Source organism: Argiope bruennichi, chromosome 2, assembly GCF_947563725.1.
Source record: "Argiope bruennichi chromosome 2, qqArgBrue1.1, whole genome shotgun sequence".
NCBI classification, from domain to species: domain Eukaryota; kingdom Metazoa; phylum Arthropoda; class Arachnida; order Araneae; family Araneidae; genus Argiope; species Argiope bruennichi.
Window position 1 is genome coordinate 29,598,629 of NC_079152.1, and position 17,627 is coordinate 29,616,255.

Consider the following 17,627-nt stretch of genomic DNA (forward strand, 5'->3'; position numbering starts at 1 on the left):
ATCTCTTTTAAAACATATAAATAAATTAAAGTAAAAATTTACTTCTATTTTCCAAAAAAATTCTCTTATTCTACTCAGTGCAATATGTTCTTTGTATTTCCCACACTCTTTAGCTTGTTCAGGCTTTAAAAAGATTATGAAATCTCTCACTAAAGTTGGGTAATCTTTCAAAACTTCTTTTAGTTCATTATACAACTATAAAAGAAAAATTCAAATCATTATAGAATTCATCAAAAAAACAAATGAGCATTAAAAAAATCAAAATTTCTACAAGAAATTGCTTACTTCTACAGGAGATTTGGTACTCTGATGATATTTGCAAAGGATAGATAAAAATTGTTCATACACTTCTGGATTAGTTTTCAAAACTTCAGATGCTCTTAAAAGATAAGAATTTGCAAATAATACTTCTCGCTCCTCTTTCTGCAGAAATAATTAAATTGTTAATATTAAAATTAAATTTTAAAAGAAAAGAATAAAAGGCACTTATGTATTAACGCAACCAGGCCAAAATTCGCATAAATCGCCAAATTTGGCGACCCTAATTCTTACTCAACTTGTAGAAATTTGGTGGCTAATTCTTACTCAAACTTACAAATCGCGCCAACCTGGTTGCGATAATACGTAAGTACCGAACAAAATGTATATTACATCAATTGAATAGTTTAACATTACATGAGAATAAAAACAGAATGCTTAGAAATTACACAAAATATATATAATAATTTTACATTCTCTTTAATTTTCATTCTCACTTTAATACAGGTGGTTAACAAAATAATGCAAACACCTGTGAATAAAAGTGATATTTTTTAATGTGTTTGGTAAGAATTAAAATGCAATAACAGCCATCAATTTTTTTATAAATAGCAATGTATATATTCTAGTAGTATGTGTTAGCTTTATTAAAGTTCTGTAATTCTCGGATTTTTTTCAAAAGCATAAAATGTCGGACCTCTCAGATTTTCAAAGAGGCGAAACTGTAGAAGCCCGTCTAGCTGGAGCAATTGTGCCCAAAACACCCCAACTTTTAAGCATTTCTAGAGGTACGGTGTCTAAAGTCATGACAGCATACATAAAATGAGGCAAGACATGTTCAGCAAAGCAAAATATAGGGCAGAAAGAGAAGCTCAGTGAAAAAGATCGACGGGTATTGATGTGGATTGTAATGTCTAAAAAGTGAACTGCAGCAAAAATGATCTCAGAGCCCAATACCCATCTGGATTCTCCAGTATCAGTGATTATAGTTAGAAGGCACCTTAATAAACAGAACATTTATAGTAGAGCAGCAATTTCCAAGTCACTTGTCATAGATGTTAATGATAAACGTCGTCTACAGTGGTGTCACATTCACAAAACCTAGTTGATTGATAAGTGGAAGAAAATAATATGGTCTGACGAACCAAGTTTCATACTCTTCCTTACAACAGGACGGGTGTTGTTTGGAGGACACCTGCACAAACGTATGATTGTGATTGTCTCCTTCCAACTGTCAAGCATGGAGGTGGATCTGTCATGATATGGGCAGCCATGTATTGATTTTCTGCTGGACCAATCATAACCCTGAAAGGAAGGATCATTGGGGAGAAGTATAGAGAAATTTTAGCTGACCAGCTCCATCCTGTGATGCAAACTTTGTTTCCGGCAAGAGATGGAATTTTCCAGGATGATAATGCACCTATCCATGCAGCAAGATTTGTACAATCATTGTTTGTGAACACAAGGATGAAGTTAAACATCTGCCTTGGCCTGCACAGCCACCTGACCTCAATATAATTGAACCATTATGGTCTATTTTAGAACATTCAATACAGTATTGATATCCTCCACTGGCATCTCTCCCAGTAAACTTTCACAATATCACCAGGAAGAATGGTACAATATTCCTCTAAACACTATTTAACACTTGTATGAATCGATTCCTAGGCGAATCCAAGCTATATTACTTGCCAAGGGCGGTCCTACACCATACTAATAAAGGATTCTTTATATATCCAAGATGTTTCCATTATTTTGATAAACACCTGTAAGTATAATTCCTTAATTAAATCTAAAAATGAAATGAAGAGAAAAAATATATCATGCTGCAATCTATAATAATAATATTTGTAATAACATCAATATTAAATAATAATTTATATTTCACACAAACATTTACAATATGGGTATTAAAACTAATACTGATGTTCAGTTTTGGTCATTAATTGTTGTAATAAACCTTTGCTATTTCACCCAATAAGTTTTTATGATCTATATTATTATGTGATACACTTTTCCCATCAAGTTACTTTACACATAAAAGAATTTTTTTTTTTAAGTAAATATTTTAATGTTTCCAAAAGCATTATGCTTACTGTATTTAAATTTGCATATGTTCAAAATTCAGTTTGAAATACAAATTTCTTTGTAATACATCATTTACACACACAAACACACACACATACACACACACACAAAAAAAAAACATATCTTACAGATATAGCAAGAAAACTGGTGAAGTTGTCTAAACAAATTAAAATCCCCATCCCCTACTCCAAAATAAATTGAAGGAAATGACAACTTTCTATGCTTAGAAAAATAAAGAAATTAGCTGAAAAGCTATCTTTATAAATACAATAAAGAAAAATGAATTTTAATAAATAAAACTACGTGGCTTTTAAATTATATACTTAAACACTGAATCAACAGAACTAACCTTTGGATCATCTCTCAACAGTGTTGGCTGAAGAAGTGCAAGAGATGCCTCCAGATCTCTCTGGAGCTTATTCCTTTTTTTACTAACAACTTGTTTCTTCCCATTCACATTATTAGTGACTGCCATAGAAACTGCCAGATCCTGCTCTTCTTCAGCAATTTCTTCATCAGCTTCATCTAAAATTTCAGTCTCTACATGAGGTTCTGAAGCAGAAAGATGACCAGATATGATTTGTTCTGTTTCCATAGCAGCAGGCACACTTTGCATAGAAGTTCGTTGAGTGGAGGGCAAATTTCCTTTTTTCTTGACAGTCTGACTTCCATCACCATTTCTGTTCTCTGGAAAGCTAGTTTCTTTATTAATAGGCGCTTTCTTATTATCCAGTATCAGAAGATTATTTATATTAAGAGGAGCAGGTTTTATAAAAGGCTTTGCATATTGTTTTGGAGGATATTTTCTTTTATGGGGAGAGGTTATATTAAAAGGTACAACTGGCACAATGCGTCTTTGTTGAGAATATTTTCTAAGAATTGGTGATATCTGTTTAAGAGGAGAAAAGCCTCTTGGAAGTATGGGAGGAAGTTTTCTGGATTCTAGAGGTTTACGGAACATTGGGCGGACAATAGCTACGGGTGGTTTTGTGTTCCCTTTGGGCTGAATTGGAGCAATTACTGGGTTAGCATGAGCATGGATCCCAACTTTGCTGTAAGATTCCTGAAATAATAAATTAAAAATTGTAATAACACTGATAATGTTGACTACTAATAAAAGAGTATATATTTTAGAATATCTCAACAGTTGGTATTCTACAGGCCGGAATATTTGATTTAATGCAACCAAATTTAGTACAAAGATATTTTGGGGGGTTGAATACACACTATGGGGTCATAATTAGAATTTTAATTCAAAATTAAGTGAGATTTTTGCTGTTTTTTTATCTTAAGTCAAGTCAAAGGTATTTCAAGTCGCTGATTTCATTAACTTGCATAGTAATAATGGAGATTAAATCTGCCCTGAAATTCAAATAACGACCAGGGTTTATCGATAATGATTAATCAGTTTTAGATTATTATTTAAAATAATTATTTATTTGAACACATTGCTTTTTAGGATATATTTGCTGGCAATATTTTTAATGTAATTAAGTAAAATAATTATATTACAAATAGATGAAAATTTATTACAAAAGCATTAGATACAAAATAAAATCATTATTTTATACCTTAATTATATAGCTATAAAATTCTTCACTAAATGAATATTTTAATTAAGAAGCTGAATTTTGCATTTGAATTTGATGTTTAGTTATTTCGAGTATCTAAACTTTAAAAATAGTTTAACAATAAAAAAAACTATGCTGCACATTTGATTATGCAATATTGCTTTTTTTTTTTTTTTTTTTTTTTTTTTTTGTATACAATATTATATGAAATATGCATGCTCAAGTAAAATAAGTTCTGTATGTAAAGGCAAACAATAAATCATAGCCAAATTTTGTTTTGTTTTTATTTAAAGAAAACTATATAGGAATAAAAAACTGATTAATAATTGCAATTCCTATATTGTGGGAGAATCAGCAGAAAACATAATCTCTTAATATTGTCCTATGGAATGATTTTCTTGCATCCAGCAGATCTGTAAATACTGTTACATGCAATAAAGAATAGATCTGTGTGACATAGACTGAAAATGGAAGAATACTATAGATCAAATCTTTAATAAATTTAAATTCTTAATTGACAAAAGAATGAAAAATCATACAAACCTTTCTTGCTGGGAAAGTATTATAAGTTATATAATCATCATTATTACCATATATTATTGTATGTAAGGTAAGATATTTAGGTAATTTTCTAAATTTAAATTATGGGGATCGGCTTATATATGGAGATGCTAATTTTTCAAAACAATGTAAGTACTTTTCAGTTTGTAAAATATCGCAAAGTACTTTTAATTTTATAGTTTATATTTAATTTTTTTAAAAAAAATTAACTGTAAATGTAATAAGTTTTTTGTCTTATATAAACAAATTCTTTTGGTAAAAATGAGTTTTTTTTATTCTCGAAATTATTTATTATTGCAGATTTATTACATTGCCATCAAGGCAAAATTATGATGTTGGCGAAATTTATTCCTGGTAAATAGAAAAATTTGAAAATGTGATCACATGTAATTTGAAATTATCCATATAAAAATTTCTCTTCCTACTCATCTTTCAAATAAAAATAAAATGGCACAGAAAAAAAGACTAGCACGGATACAACAAGTTACATGGAAGATAAAAATAAAAGAACTCCAGAGTGGGTTAGCGGAGTTAAAATTATTGTTGTTTGCATTTGGTGTTGTATTTTACAACAACTTGATTGAAAAATATTTCTGCTATTTCACATTCTTGGTGATATTTTCATTGATATATTCGAATGCCATAGAATTTTTTTAACATTTTTATTTCATCTTATATATGGTATTTTTTAGGATAAATTTTTGATGAAAAAAAAATTTTCAGCTTGTACACAGATAGGCTTATATTCAGAAATATATAGTAAATATTCCAATCAGAAATCAAAATGGTAAATAATGCAGCTTACTAAATAAAAATTGACTAAAATATCATTAGAAAATTTTCAAATATGCACATTAAGATTTTATCATAAAACACATATTTTACAATAAACATTTTTACTATAATAAATATCAGTGTTAAAAATTTGTTTTAAGATTCTCAAATCAAATAATGAGGTGCAGAAAAGCATTATATACACACAAAAAAACAAATAAAAAATTGTTACCATCCATTTTGGAAGGACTTCTGATGGATAATTTTCTGGAGCTTTAACATTCAATGGATCAAATATACGAATAACTCTTTGAAATTGGGGAGCTTGTTTGTAGACATGATAGAACTGAATAATGAAATAAATATTTTTAAAATAATGCAACTTCACCTTCTATTACATTTTGATACATACAATTTTCAATTATTCAGCAAAATTCGTAAAAAAAGCACTTTATTATAAGATGCTAGTAATTCCAACTACTTCATAACTATATTTTTAAATATTAATATTCATTCATAATTGAAATTTTTAATCATATATTATACAGAAAGCATCACATGAAAATTCTTCATATCATACCCAACAGATAAATTTAGAAAAAAAATTATCCCTATTATTTATATGAGGAAGGTTTTATGATTTCACAAGAAAAATAACTTGTATTCTTTACTTTTGTTCAAAGTTCCTCGAACATTTTCACTTCAAAAATTTGTTTCACATTTGAGAATCATATTCATTATATATTTTTCTCCAACTTTGCTACATAGGACTTCAATAAGTTATTTGTATTTCTAAGAAAATGAAGCATTAACTAATGATACAATAATGGAACTAATTTTTACTCGGAAATCATATATTTAAAACATTAAGTTATACATATTAAACAAAAGAAACTCATGTAGCAATAGTGATGATAATTTTCTTGTAGCAATTATAAATCCAAATTGAAAATTTGTTGCAAGCTTTCTATCATATCTTTTGATATTCGTCAATATTTAAATTTTATTATTGTTTTTGAAGGTTGAAAATGAAGCAAATCAGAACTAAAATTTGTGGCAAACATATGGCAAAAACTATCAATATTTTTATAATATCAAAATTCTACTAGGTGATCTAAAATAATGATATGTAGATTTAGAATTCTACAACAATGAACATTTTTTATTTTGTGTCATATTATTAAACCACTACAGTGAATGCATATACCTTAATAGGATTATCCAGAGAATTCTTTTTAACTTTTGAATTCTTGATTCTAATCTTTATTTGTTCAACCGTTTTAGTAGGGACCAATAAAGCCTGAATGCACTCAACAGGATTTTTCACATCAGCAAACTGTTCCATACCCAATGCTATGAGACTGTAAAATATATATATATCATTGAAAGACAAATATGGAAAAGAAATTGGCAAATATTTTATAATTTAAGTAACATTAACAAATGGACAAAAAAAAATCTCAATAAATTTCTAAAAAATAATATCTCGGAGATTATTTTTTAAAAATTATTTCCGCACAACAGGTATGATACATTTTAAATTAACAAATTTGGCTATTTAAAAATATATGATTTTAGAAACAAGCCTAAATATTGTGCTTTGAAGTACCAAATACATAATTTAAAATATTTAGTTAAAATTATATTGACAAAAATATGAGACAGTAGCAAGATTTTACAATAATAAATATTTTTTTAATAATTTGTTTTATCTTTCAAAGGATACAAAAAACAGTTCATGCACAGGCTGACAATTGAACTCCTATATTTAATTACATAAAGCATACTGAGTCTAAAAAACAATAATGCTTCCAAAACAAAATCCAAAAAGTAATGCAAAAACTACTAAAGACAAATATAACTTCATGAATAAGAAAGTAAACAATCAATCAATCAATTAGATGTTAAACAAATGTTGGAACCATTAAACAACAAAACAATTGCCATGAAACATCTCTATCATCCAATCAGGTTTGCAACAGAATACCTGGATTTAGATCCATTAAAAGCTCATTGCTTAATTTATAGAAATAATTTGTTTTATGAGACATCCATTTGCTACTTATTGTCATGTCAGTGATATATCCAAAAATAAAATGCAAATTTTGTTATTGAAAACACAAAATATTTTTAATTGTGTTTTTAACTTCCAATAAAGATAATTACACTCAACTAAAATAACAACAAACCGTAACACATTTACACATTACACATTTCCAGTTATCACAACATAAAAAAATATTAAACATTGTTTAAAAAATTCAATTATATAACAGAAAGAAAAGCAGGATTGACAGTGATTTCATTATAAAAATCTTAAAAAGCATGGCATAAAAAACTGACATAATTTTGGATAATTCAGATTGTTAGTGGGATATAAATGCATACACATATATTTTAGTAAAACGAATGCATTTTCATTACTTTATTCAGATAAGATTACTGAATTTGATATAATCTAAAAATTTTAAATTTTTACAATATCTTATAAACAGTTTTTTTTTTCGAAAATTTAAAAGATTTTTTAAGGCAAAAATAACCAAATTTGAAAAAAAAAATTAAATCTAGAATTTAGTATACACCTGATGCATAATTATCTTTCGAATTTTTTTCAAACAATGTTTAATTCAGAAATTAAAAATTCCAAAATAATAAAGCAAGTTAAACAAACAAAAAATTTGAAACATGAATGTTTCATCTAAATAAGTTCACTTTTCAACCAAGCATGCAATTTCAAAAATAATAGTAATAATAAAAATAAAGTGGTACAAACTTATCTTCAGGAGCAGAGAACTTAGTTTTTTGTTTCTCAAATACATCTCGAAATCCACAAACAGGCAATAATTCAGGATAAATAAAAACCTTACTAGTTGCTAGAGTGTTTTTCACATGCTGAGGAACAGCTGTAAAATTAAAATGAGAATCACAACTATCTTTGCTTTAAATATCATAATTTTAAAACAACTAATTATTTTGATAGACTCCCAGAATTCTCTGAAAAATGCATACTTTCAATATGTATTGTGTATCAATATGTGTGTGTGTATGTATGTGTGTGTGTATGTATGTGTGTGTGTAATATGTATATCACTATATCCATTAAATAAGTTTGAATATGATTCTATTGCAATTAAAAATAATTGATATATTTGAATAAAATAGTCTTTTTAACATACATAATCAAATTTTTTTGTATATAAATTTTGTATTGAAAATGAAATTTGTATAACTTCACAAAATTTTCTTCAAAATCTTAATGATGATGTAGTCATTTTATGTTCCTACAGATTGCAAATAAAAACACAAGACAAATTCAGAAAATAACTGCATTTTCAAAATATGTCAGTACATTAATATTCACCACATCAAATGCTTTCTTCTCAACTTATGATCACAAAAGCTAAAATTTCAAAGTTATATCTTTTAAATTTGGTCATAAGTCAAAAAAAAATCTCTTTTTGAAAAAAGAATTTTAAAATTCATATTATAAAAAGGAAATAACTCACTTTTACATGTCGAATTATCATGAAAGAAACTTACGTGGAAGAACAGACTTTTTAACAGGTGTAACATTTTTGGGGCGTAAAGGAATTTTACGGTTCTCATACTCATTTACAATTTCAAGTGCACCATCTAGATTTTGAGCATAAAAGGCAGATCTTTCATTTGAAGCCATCTCACGAGAAGCAAACATTTTCATTTCATCCTACAAAAAAATTAGTGTACTCTCACTTATATAAACAATTGTATTACAATAATAATAATAAATAAGATTTAAATTATACAGAAAATTATTTTAAATGCAGATCTACACTTAAAACTAAACTGAAACCTTTTGTATTAGAATATTCAAATCACTACACAAGATGATAATCCATAAGATGTGAAATGATAGATTACTTTAGCATGTCAAAACTAAGAAATTATTGTGTAAGTAGTCCATGCTAATGAAACCGAAATAAACTGGTCAATTTACAATGAACAGAAATATTGTTTCTCTGGAGAACATAATTCAGGAAATAATAACTTTTTAAAAGCACACAAAGAAAATACAGCTCTCTCACATATGCAAAGTAGATGTTAGTTAGGCAATAATTGTGACCTTAAATAATAGGTAGTCACACTCAATTTCAATTCATATATTAGAATTAAATCTCACTCTCAGCAATGCTACTGTCAAGTTTTGCCATTTAAGAGTTTGAAAAAAATCAAATATATGTAAAATCATTATTATAGTCAAGACTTCTATCATAATCAAACTCTCTAATTATCATTATAATGAACTATGAGACTTTTTTATTAGTGAAAGATAAAGATTTATTTTCCATTCTTCCTTAAACCTTAATTGCAAAGAAGCATTCATTTCACTGCTTCAAAACATTTTACATTATTAAATTTTCAATATTCATTGAAAAATATTCTTCTTTTGATTACACTAGCACACTAATTTATGATTTAAAAACAAAAATTATTAACACTAACAAAAAAACAAATGTAAAATAAAAGTTCATAAAATATTATAAAACATTTCTGTGTTAAAATAAACAAATGGATTTATCAAAATTAAATAAACCAGTTGCTTATATTTACAAATCGTATCAAATTTTCAGTTACATAAATCACAATACTTTTTAGTAATAGCAACATGATATTAATTGATTTCATAAAAGTGAAAGCAGATTTTATGATTACAAGAAAAACAAAAATATAGAAAAAAAACTTGAGGTGGGGGGGGGGGGAGACAAATGTAAAATTTCTGCAATAACTTTACTACTAACAATTTCAAATTTCAATCAAAACCGCTATACATTAAATTATAAATACATTCAAATTCTTATTTTAACTTTTTAAAAAGTTGTAATACACTTATTATACTCATTTCTAGCATTCAAAACTAGCTGTATTTCTCCTGCCTCCTTAGAAGTTTTTAAATTTTTCAACTCAGAAATATAATTACCCCTTGGGTACATATAAAATAAAACAATTTATCCACATAATTACATAGCTATCTTTACACAGACAAAGTAGCAAGATTTAGTCAAATTAAATAAAGAAAACTTTGTAAATTTATAAAAGCTTTCATGTTTTACTTTTTTTAAATAAATATGAATTTTGAGATTAATTTTTACAAAAGTTAAACCCAATTTAAAAACAAATATCTAAACTTCTAAATTTAATTGATTGAATGCTAAAATTAAGTAATTAATTAAATGTTCTAATTCTTTAAAAATCTACTTATTAAAAATGATTTCAAAAAACATTATTTAGAGAATTTCAGGCAATGAAGATTGGAAAATTAGTATTCACGTGCCAAATTCTTACATAAAATTCCTGAAATCTCTTAAATGCAAAATATTCTAAATAGTCATAAGCTTCTTTAAAAAATATAATTGCAAATGAAAAATCTAGATTTTTGTATGAATACTCAGGGAACATGAATCTGAGGTTTTCAGAATGTAAAAGATACTTTGTAATAAATTAGATATGTGATCACAAAAAAGACATTTAATGTGTTCCATCATCCACAGATTTTTCTTGAATCAAAAGGAAGGTTATTTAATAAAATTAATGCAAAAATTATTTATAAAAATATATATCAGATTCAATATTTTGAGTTTCCCAATTATAAACTAAAGACATCATGTGATAAGATATAATTATTGATCCTTATGAAAAAAAAAGGATATAATTTTTAAAATTGGCATAATAAATACTAAATAAATTACTTAAATTTATGTAAATTGCATATGAAAAGTTAAATTTTGTATGCCTTTATAATTTATCTACACATTAATAAAACTTAAATTATATTTTAGGTTTTAAAAAGAAGGAGTTTTTTCAGCTTTAATTCAGTTCAATTAGATTAATTTGAAATATACGAGGGTGATTTTTAGATGAACTTAATTTGTAATGTAGAAAAATGATAATAATGACACTGCATCCACATTCCATATTTCTACATTACACTAACAGGCAGGCATTCAACCTTGAGATATTTAATATACAATAAGAGTTAATTCATACTGTGTTTTCAAATCTTGAAATTTTCATCTGAAATAGAAATATTTATCTTAATAATATTTTTTTTAATTGGACACCAAGGAAACATTACACATCAACTGTTTTAAATCATTTTTTTTAATGCAAACAGTTTAAATGTTTTGCCTAGCCACAAAAGGCAAGTAAATTCTTTGTATATAAAAAAAATGCAATCATGAACTTAAAATCCTTATTGTTTTCATGACAGAAATTTTTAACTTACTAATTATTTTTATGAATTACTAAACAATATATTAAATATTAATAACTACATAAAATCCTTATTTTATAGCATGATTGTCAATTCTGAAAAGGCACAGATAAGCAGTACAGAAATAAAGTATTTTATATAAAAATAAAATAAAGCAAATATAATTTACCAGAAATAATTTTGATGACACATTTATGAAATTGAGTTGTGGATTTCCATGAGAGAGTAAATAGGACTGTGCAAGAATCTGTACATACTGTAAGAAAATTGTATAAACTTTAAAGTGCAAGACAAATACTTATGGCAGCAAAATGTAACAATTATCAGCTATGCAAAGACCCTTAAATTATTCAACAAACAATTGTTTTTCGTATTCACTGAATTTTTCCAGACATCAATAGTAAAAATAAGCAATATTCTGTACAATAAATATTATTCTGACACAAAAATTTCATAATTATTTTGCAGTTTAATAGTTACCTATTAAATTTTAAACAATTAAAAATAATTGTTATTCTTTTTCCTCCAAAAAGTTTAAAATTTATAAAGACAGATATTTAGAAACTAAATTAATATAGCAAATATAATTGAAAGAATATTTGTAAAAACACTTAATATGAATAACATTTACTTTCCACAAACAAATTAAAACAATTAACAATTTTATACTGCCCCCCCTTTTCTGGAAAAATATGTATCAAGTGAAGCATTACTTATGCATCTTATATGTATATAAAACTGTATAAATAAAGAATAAAAAATATTTCTTAACCGGATCCATTGTTTTATTACAAAAATAATAATAATAATTCTTATTTTCAAACAACAATTATTTTTTTTATTCAATATGTTGACTCTTGAATTTATATTCAACAGAAAAATTTATAATTTGTTTTAATTTCCCAATTGGAAAGCCATAAATTAATGAAATAAAAATCATGCAATATTTAAAAGCTATTTAATGACAATCATAAGGATATGATAATATTTTTGAGATTGATTCTAAAGTTCCGTCTGAACATAGATAAAACAAAGAAATCTCAGAAATATATTAAGTAGCCAAAAGAATAATAAACAAAGTTACCAAAATAATTTTTTAACTGCAATTAAAGCATTTAGCCAAATTCTATTTCTCGTAAAGCATCTGAAGTATAAATATAAATGAGAGGCAAATTTTCAGTGCCTATAGAATAATAAAAATAAATTACATATAATCTAAAGAATAAAAATAAATTTCACATATTTAATCTTGTTGCTAAATTGATCACTTGTTTACAAAAACTTCTCTCTAATTACAAAGGCCGCATAATAATCCTAACTGAAATATTTTAAAAATCTATAATAATCAAAAAATGATTTTAAAAAATAACATTCATGCAACAATCAAAATACGAGAAATCAGGATATCTGCCACTTAATTATAATCCCTTGAGATTTACAGTATATATGAAACGCATAAGCAACTTTTGGGTATAAGTTTCAGAATCGATAAAACCAACTGAAATATCTTTCTTTTGTTTATTTCAAGATAATGAGATTCATATATTTGGATAAAAAAAATATATAACATAAATCAGAAAAATAACAGTAAAATATTTGAATCAAACAATGGATTTTAAAAGGAGAAATTCTGATAGTCAGCCGAAACATGAATTTTAGGTTACGCAGATCATAAATTACTTAGAAAGATTACACAAAAGTAATCATTAAAAAATAGGAAGTAAAGTATGTACTTTGGTTAGAAAAAAATTTATTTAATGTTTTTAAAAACCTTACCATTCTTATTTGTTCATCTAACTGAAGTCTCTCATCAGAACTCATCCATTGAGACTGAACATTCTCAAATGAAACAGGTCCACCATTTACAATAGGAGCTGTATCATTCCTGGTGAATATATGTTCAAAAAGGAACAGAAGTGTTATAATAATATACAACATATTAAAACTAAAATATTTTCAGTCGAAATAGTGTAAGTACTCCATTTCACTAGAAAAAAAAACAAAATTGTTCAGTTTTTAAATTGTTTTTTAATTATATAATATTAAATAGTGAAATAGAATCATAACTCTCATCAGAACTCATCCATTGAGACTGAACATTCTCATATAAACAGGTCCAAACATTTACAATAGGAGCTGTATCATTCCTGCTGAATAAATGTTCAAAAGGGAGCACAAGTGTTATAATAATATACATCATATTAAAACTAAAATATTTTCAGTTTAAATAGTGTTAGTGCTCCATTTGACTAAAAAAAAAAAGTATTCAGTTCTTAAAGTTTTTTTTTTAATTATATAATATTAAATAGTAAAATAGAACCATACTTAATATATATTATTTTATATTAAATTAGAACCATATTCAAGAACTTATGATTTTTATCAGTCAAAATCATAAAAATCATTTCAAAATATAGCTAGTATTGTATAATAGGGTTATATTAATCTAGCAAATTTTTATAATAAACAATATACAGAAAATTTAAATAGATAGAAATTTTAAGGCAAAATTGAATAGCATGAAATCATAATGGATTTTAGCTCAATAAGTTTTCACATCTATCATAATACTAGTTTTATTTACGATTCAAATTTTTAGAACAAAATGCTCTATATGTGTTTTCTTTTTTATTATTATTATTTGCTTACCCTATTTGAGTTCTATTTTCTTCATCCTCTTCGTCATCCAAATCACCCAAGTCTTGTTGAGCAAAATCCAATATTTCAGCCATCAAAGCATTCAGTTCATCTCCTGTTTGTAAAGAAATTTGTAAACTACCCTTTAATATACAACTAGTCATAATTTATTTAAATATTAATTGTGAATTTTGCAAGTAATTAATGATTAAACAATAACAATAAATAAAAAATGAGATCTATTTAAAAGAAATGTATACTTGTGATTTTTACAGAGCTGTCATAACGCAAATCATTGTAATCTGGTACATCTTCTTCATCTAAAACTTTATATTCTGGATCATCTTCAACATCATCTACTTCTGGATGTTCTAAAACTACTTGTGGATCTAAAGAAACAGTTCATTTTAAAATCAGTAATGTGAACACAACATATAGAAAAATACAAGGTCATCTCATTTATGAATGGGGCAATACATGTTTTAATGCCTTTTAGAATACAGAATTAAAAAGAGAAACATGATTTTAAGAAACTTATCTAAGAAGATTAATACATTTCCAAACAAACTGCTAGTAAACATTTGCATTCATTTTCTTAATATAAATATACTGGGAGGAAAGATACTGAAACAAATTGTTAAACTTTACTTTTTAAAAAGATTCTAAACATTAAAAATATATCGAATTAAATAAGAAAAAAATGTAATAATTTTCTTTTGAATAATTTTTAATGTAGTAAGTTAAGATAATGACCACAAATACAGAAGCAGATTAAATGTCAAGAATAAAAAAAAAAATATGTACATGAAAAAAAAAAATTAAAATATGTACATATTTATAGAATGAGCAATATATAAAATGGAAGAAGAAGAGTTAATAAAAAGTCTATATATTTCCAAAATAAAAATATATATTTATAATCTCATAATAAACAAAAAATTAATTGTTAATTGATACTGTGATCCTTTAAAATTATAAAATATATTAAAAATTTACCTATAGGTTTACACAATTCTCGTAAAAATTCTTGCCACTCTTCATCATCACATTTGGTATCATACATATCAATTGTGATATCAGGAGCTATAAATGAAGCTTCTATGTCTTCCAAAGGAGTGTCATTTAAGCAAAGCTTGGAACGAGTTCGTAAAGCAATTTTATCTGCCTAATCAACAACAACAAAAAAAAAACCATTAAAATTATATACATAAAAGCATATTGAAACTTTACTATGCTTACTTAAAAATTAATCTTTTAATGGCAAGATTCTGATCAAGATGAAACACAGAACTTTAAGCATCAAGCAATACTTTCAATCAGAGACAAAATAATAAAACCACAAAAATGAGAATCCTTATGCCTTGATTTTCTAATCAAAATACCTAATAAAAGTAATGAAGGTCAAGTTATCCATTACTTTTATTAGGGGTTGTCTATTTTGTAGTCCATCAGATAATAAATCGTTTTTAATATGCATTTTTTTTCAGGATTATGTACACTTATTAATAAAGACATGAATGTAAATCATTTATCTACAAAATGTAAGCCATAAAGCAAAGTAGAAAACACACATAACCTACTTTCTATATATTAATTACTTAAATGCTCAATGGCTATGGTATAAAAGAACTGTTCTAAAGTTAAATACATTTATAAAAAAACTGATTTTCTTTAATGTAATTGACCATTTTCACATTTATTTTTAAATAAATAAAAAAAGGTTAATAGAAAACTATATTTCAGTTTCTTAATGCAATATGGTTCAGGCTTGCATGTAAGATAAATATAGTCGATGAAAATACTACTTATTAACAGACAATTTATGGGGGTGGGGGAATAATATCTTCATATAATAGAACATAATAACTCTTTTCTAGTATAAAAATTAACTGATTGTATATAATAAAATTTAATTGATTGTAACTATTATAATGCATTTACTGATTATATATATATTTAATACATTATAATACATAATAGCATTATAGCATAATGTATTAAAGAAAACATTTCAATAGAAAGGGAAAAGCTTACTTCACTTTTACCAGATAGAATATCAAATGGAACTGATTCAGCAGAAAGAATTTTTTCTTCTTCAGATACCAGTTCTGTAGTAGTCTGAACAGGTGAAGAAGAATAAACAGTTGTGAGAAGTTGTGCTGAATCACTTGCTTTTGGTGATGTTGCAATTACATCTTCATCATCGCTAGGAGACTGAAATAAAACATTTTCACAATTAAACATTAAAAGTTTGCAAGTATATGCACAGTAATCTGATTTTAAAAAAGATTTCTCAGTTATTCAGCATAATTTAACATTATAAAGTATAAGTATTACGTTAATAGTAAAAATAAAAGTAATTTTAAAATCAAACAAATTTAAAGCAAGCTCAACCACACACACACACACAAAATAGCTTGAGCGAAACAAATAATGGCAATCATTAAGATTTTCTTTTGATATAGTAAACCAATATTTGTGACATATTTCATACTTAAAAATAATGGAAAGAACAAGAAGATACAATAATCAGTATATGGTATTTCAAGTTTAGTTCCAAACCCCTTTCCAGTTATTACACTAATATTAATTGATGCCATAGATTATTTCCTGAGTCTGCATATTAGATATATTGAAAGAGGTGTTTGAACAGTAAAATTTCTTATGACACAAGTAAAGTAAAAGAGGAGACAAATTTGATACTAAAAAAATGAAAAGCTACTAAAATGAAAATGAAAATCTACTAAAAAAGAAAAGCTACTAAAAGTTTTCATTATAATAACAATTTTATTACACTTATTAACAATTTATACTTAATAACAATCTTTAATGATAAAAGTTTAGAGAAAATCAATACTTCAATTATTATACTAATTTTATATCACCTCTTCTTCATTTGGTTTGTAATCTTCATCAGATGAGCTTTCATCTGGAAATTCTTCTTCAAGAAGTTTCTGGGAAACTTTCTCAGCTTTTTTCACAGGAGAAGAAACTGGCCAAGGAAGCTAGAATTAAAATTACATTTTTAGAAAAATTTCATGCTAATAATTGAGTAAAATTAATTTTTATATCTTCAGGCTAACATTTAATAATTACAAGGATATTTCCTACAATCGAGGACTGAAGTATATTAAATTTTCAAGAAAAAGCTAACTAATAAATTGAAAATTAACACAGTTCTATAATTCTGCTGATAAAATATATGTTAGATTTAATCTTTCAAACCCTTATCATTTCTTAATCATCAAGTTCACTTAAACATGGATGACCAAAGTAATAAACTGCCCATGGATAAATTTTATTCAAAATTTGACAAAATTATACAACTTTGGTGAAGGATCACTCCAAATTTTATCCATTTAATTAACAGTATCTTTGAGTCATCATGTTTATAGGTAGATAGGTATGATTCTAAAAATGGATTTTTCATACTTAGAGAAGTTTAAAACACACGGGACCATCAAAATCTTGAGGTCAGATTTTTTACA

General features: G+C 25.9%; 1 protein-coding gene across 1 annotated transcript in view; it reads right to left on the bottom strand.

Moving 5' to 3' along the window:
- Positions 1-17,627, bottom strand: part of LOC129991826 (GON-4-like protein) — a 40,634-nt gene that overhangs the window by 16,192 nt on the left and 6,815 nt on the right. The window contains exons 3-16 of the mRNA XM_056098262.1: positions 17,025-17,144; positions 16,174-16,353; positions 15,136-15,304; positions 14,400-14,528; positions 14,152-14,254; positions 13,279-13,387; positions 11,672-11,758; positions 8,793-8,958; positions 8,026-8,155; positions 6,460-6,613; positions 5,485-5,598; positions 2,696-3,409; positions 286-423; positions 43-195 (exon numbers count right to left, since the gene is read on the bottom strand). Of these exons, the coding sequence (XP_055954237.1) occupies positions 43-195; positions 286-423; positions 2,696-3,409; positions 5,485-5,598; positions 6,460-6,613; positions 8,026-8,155; positions 8,793-8,958; positions 11,672-11,758; positions 13,279-13,387; positions 14,152-14,254; positions 14,400-14,528; positions 15,136-15,304; positions 16,174-16,353; positions 17,025-17,144 (2,466 nt within the window). The remainder of the gene's footprint in view (positions 1-42; positions 196-285; positions 424-2,695; positions 3,410-5,484; positions 5,599-6,459; positions 6,614-8,025; positions 8,156-8,792; positions 8,959-11,671; positions 11,759-13,278; positions 13,388-14,151; positions 14,255-14,399; positions 14,529-15,135; positions 15,305-16,173; positions 16,354-17,024; positions 17,145-17,627) is intronic.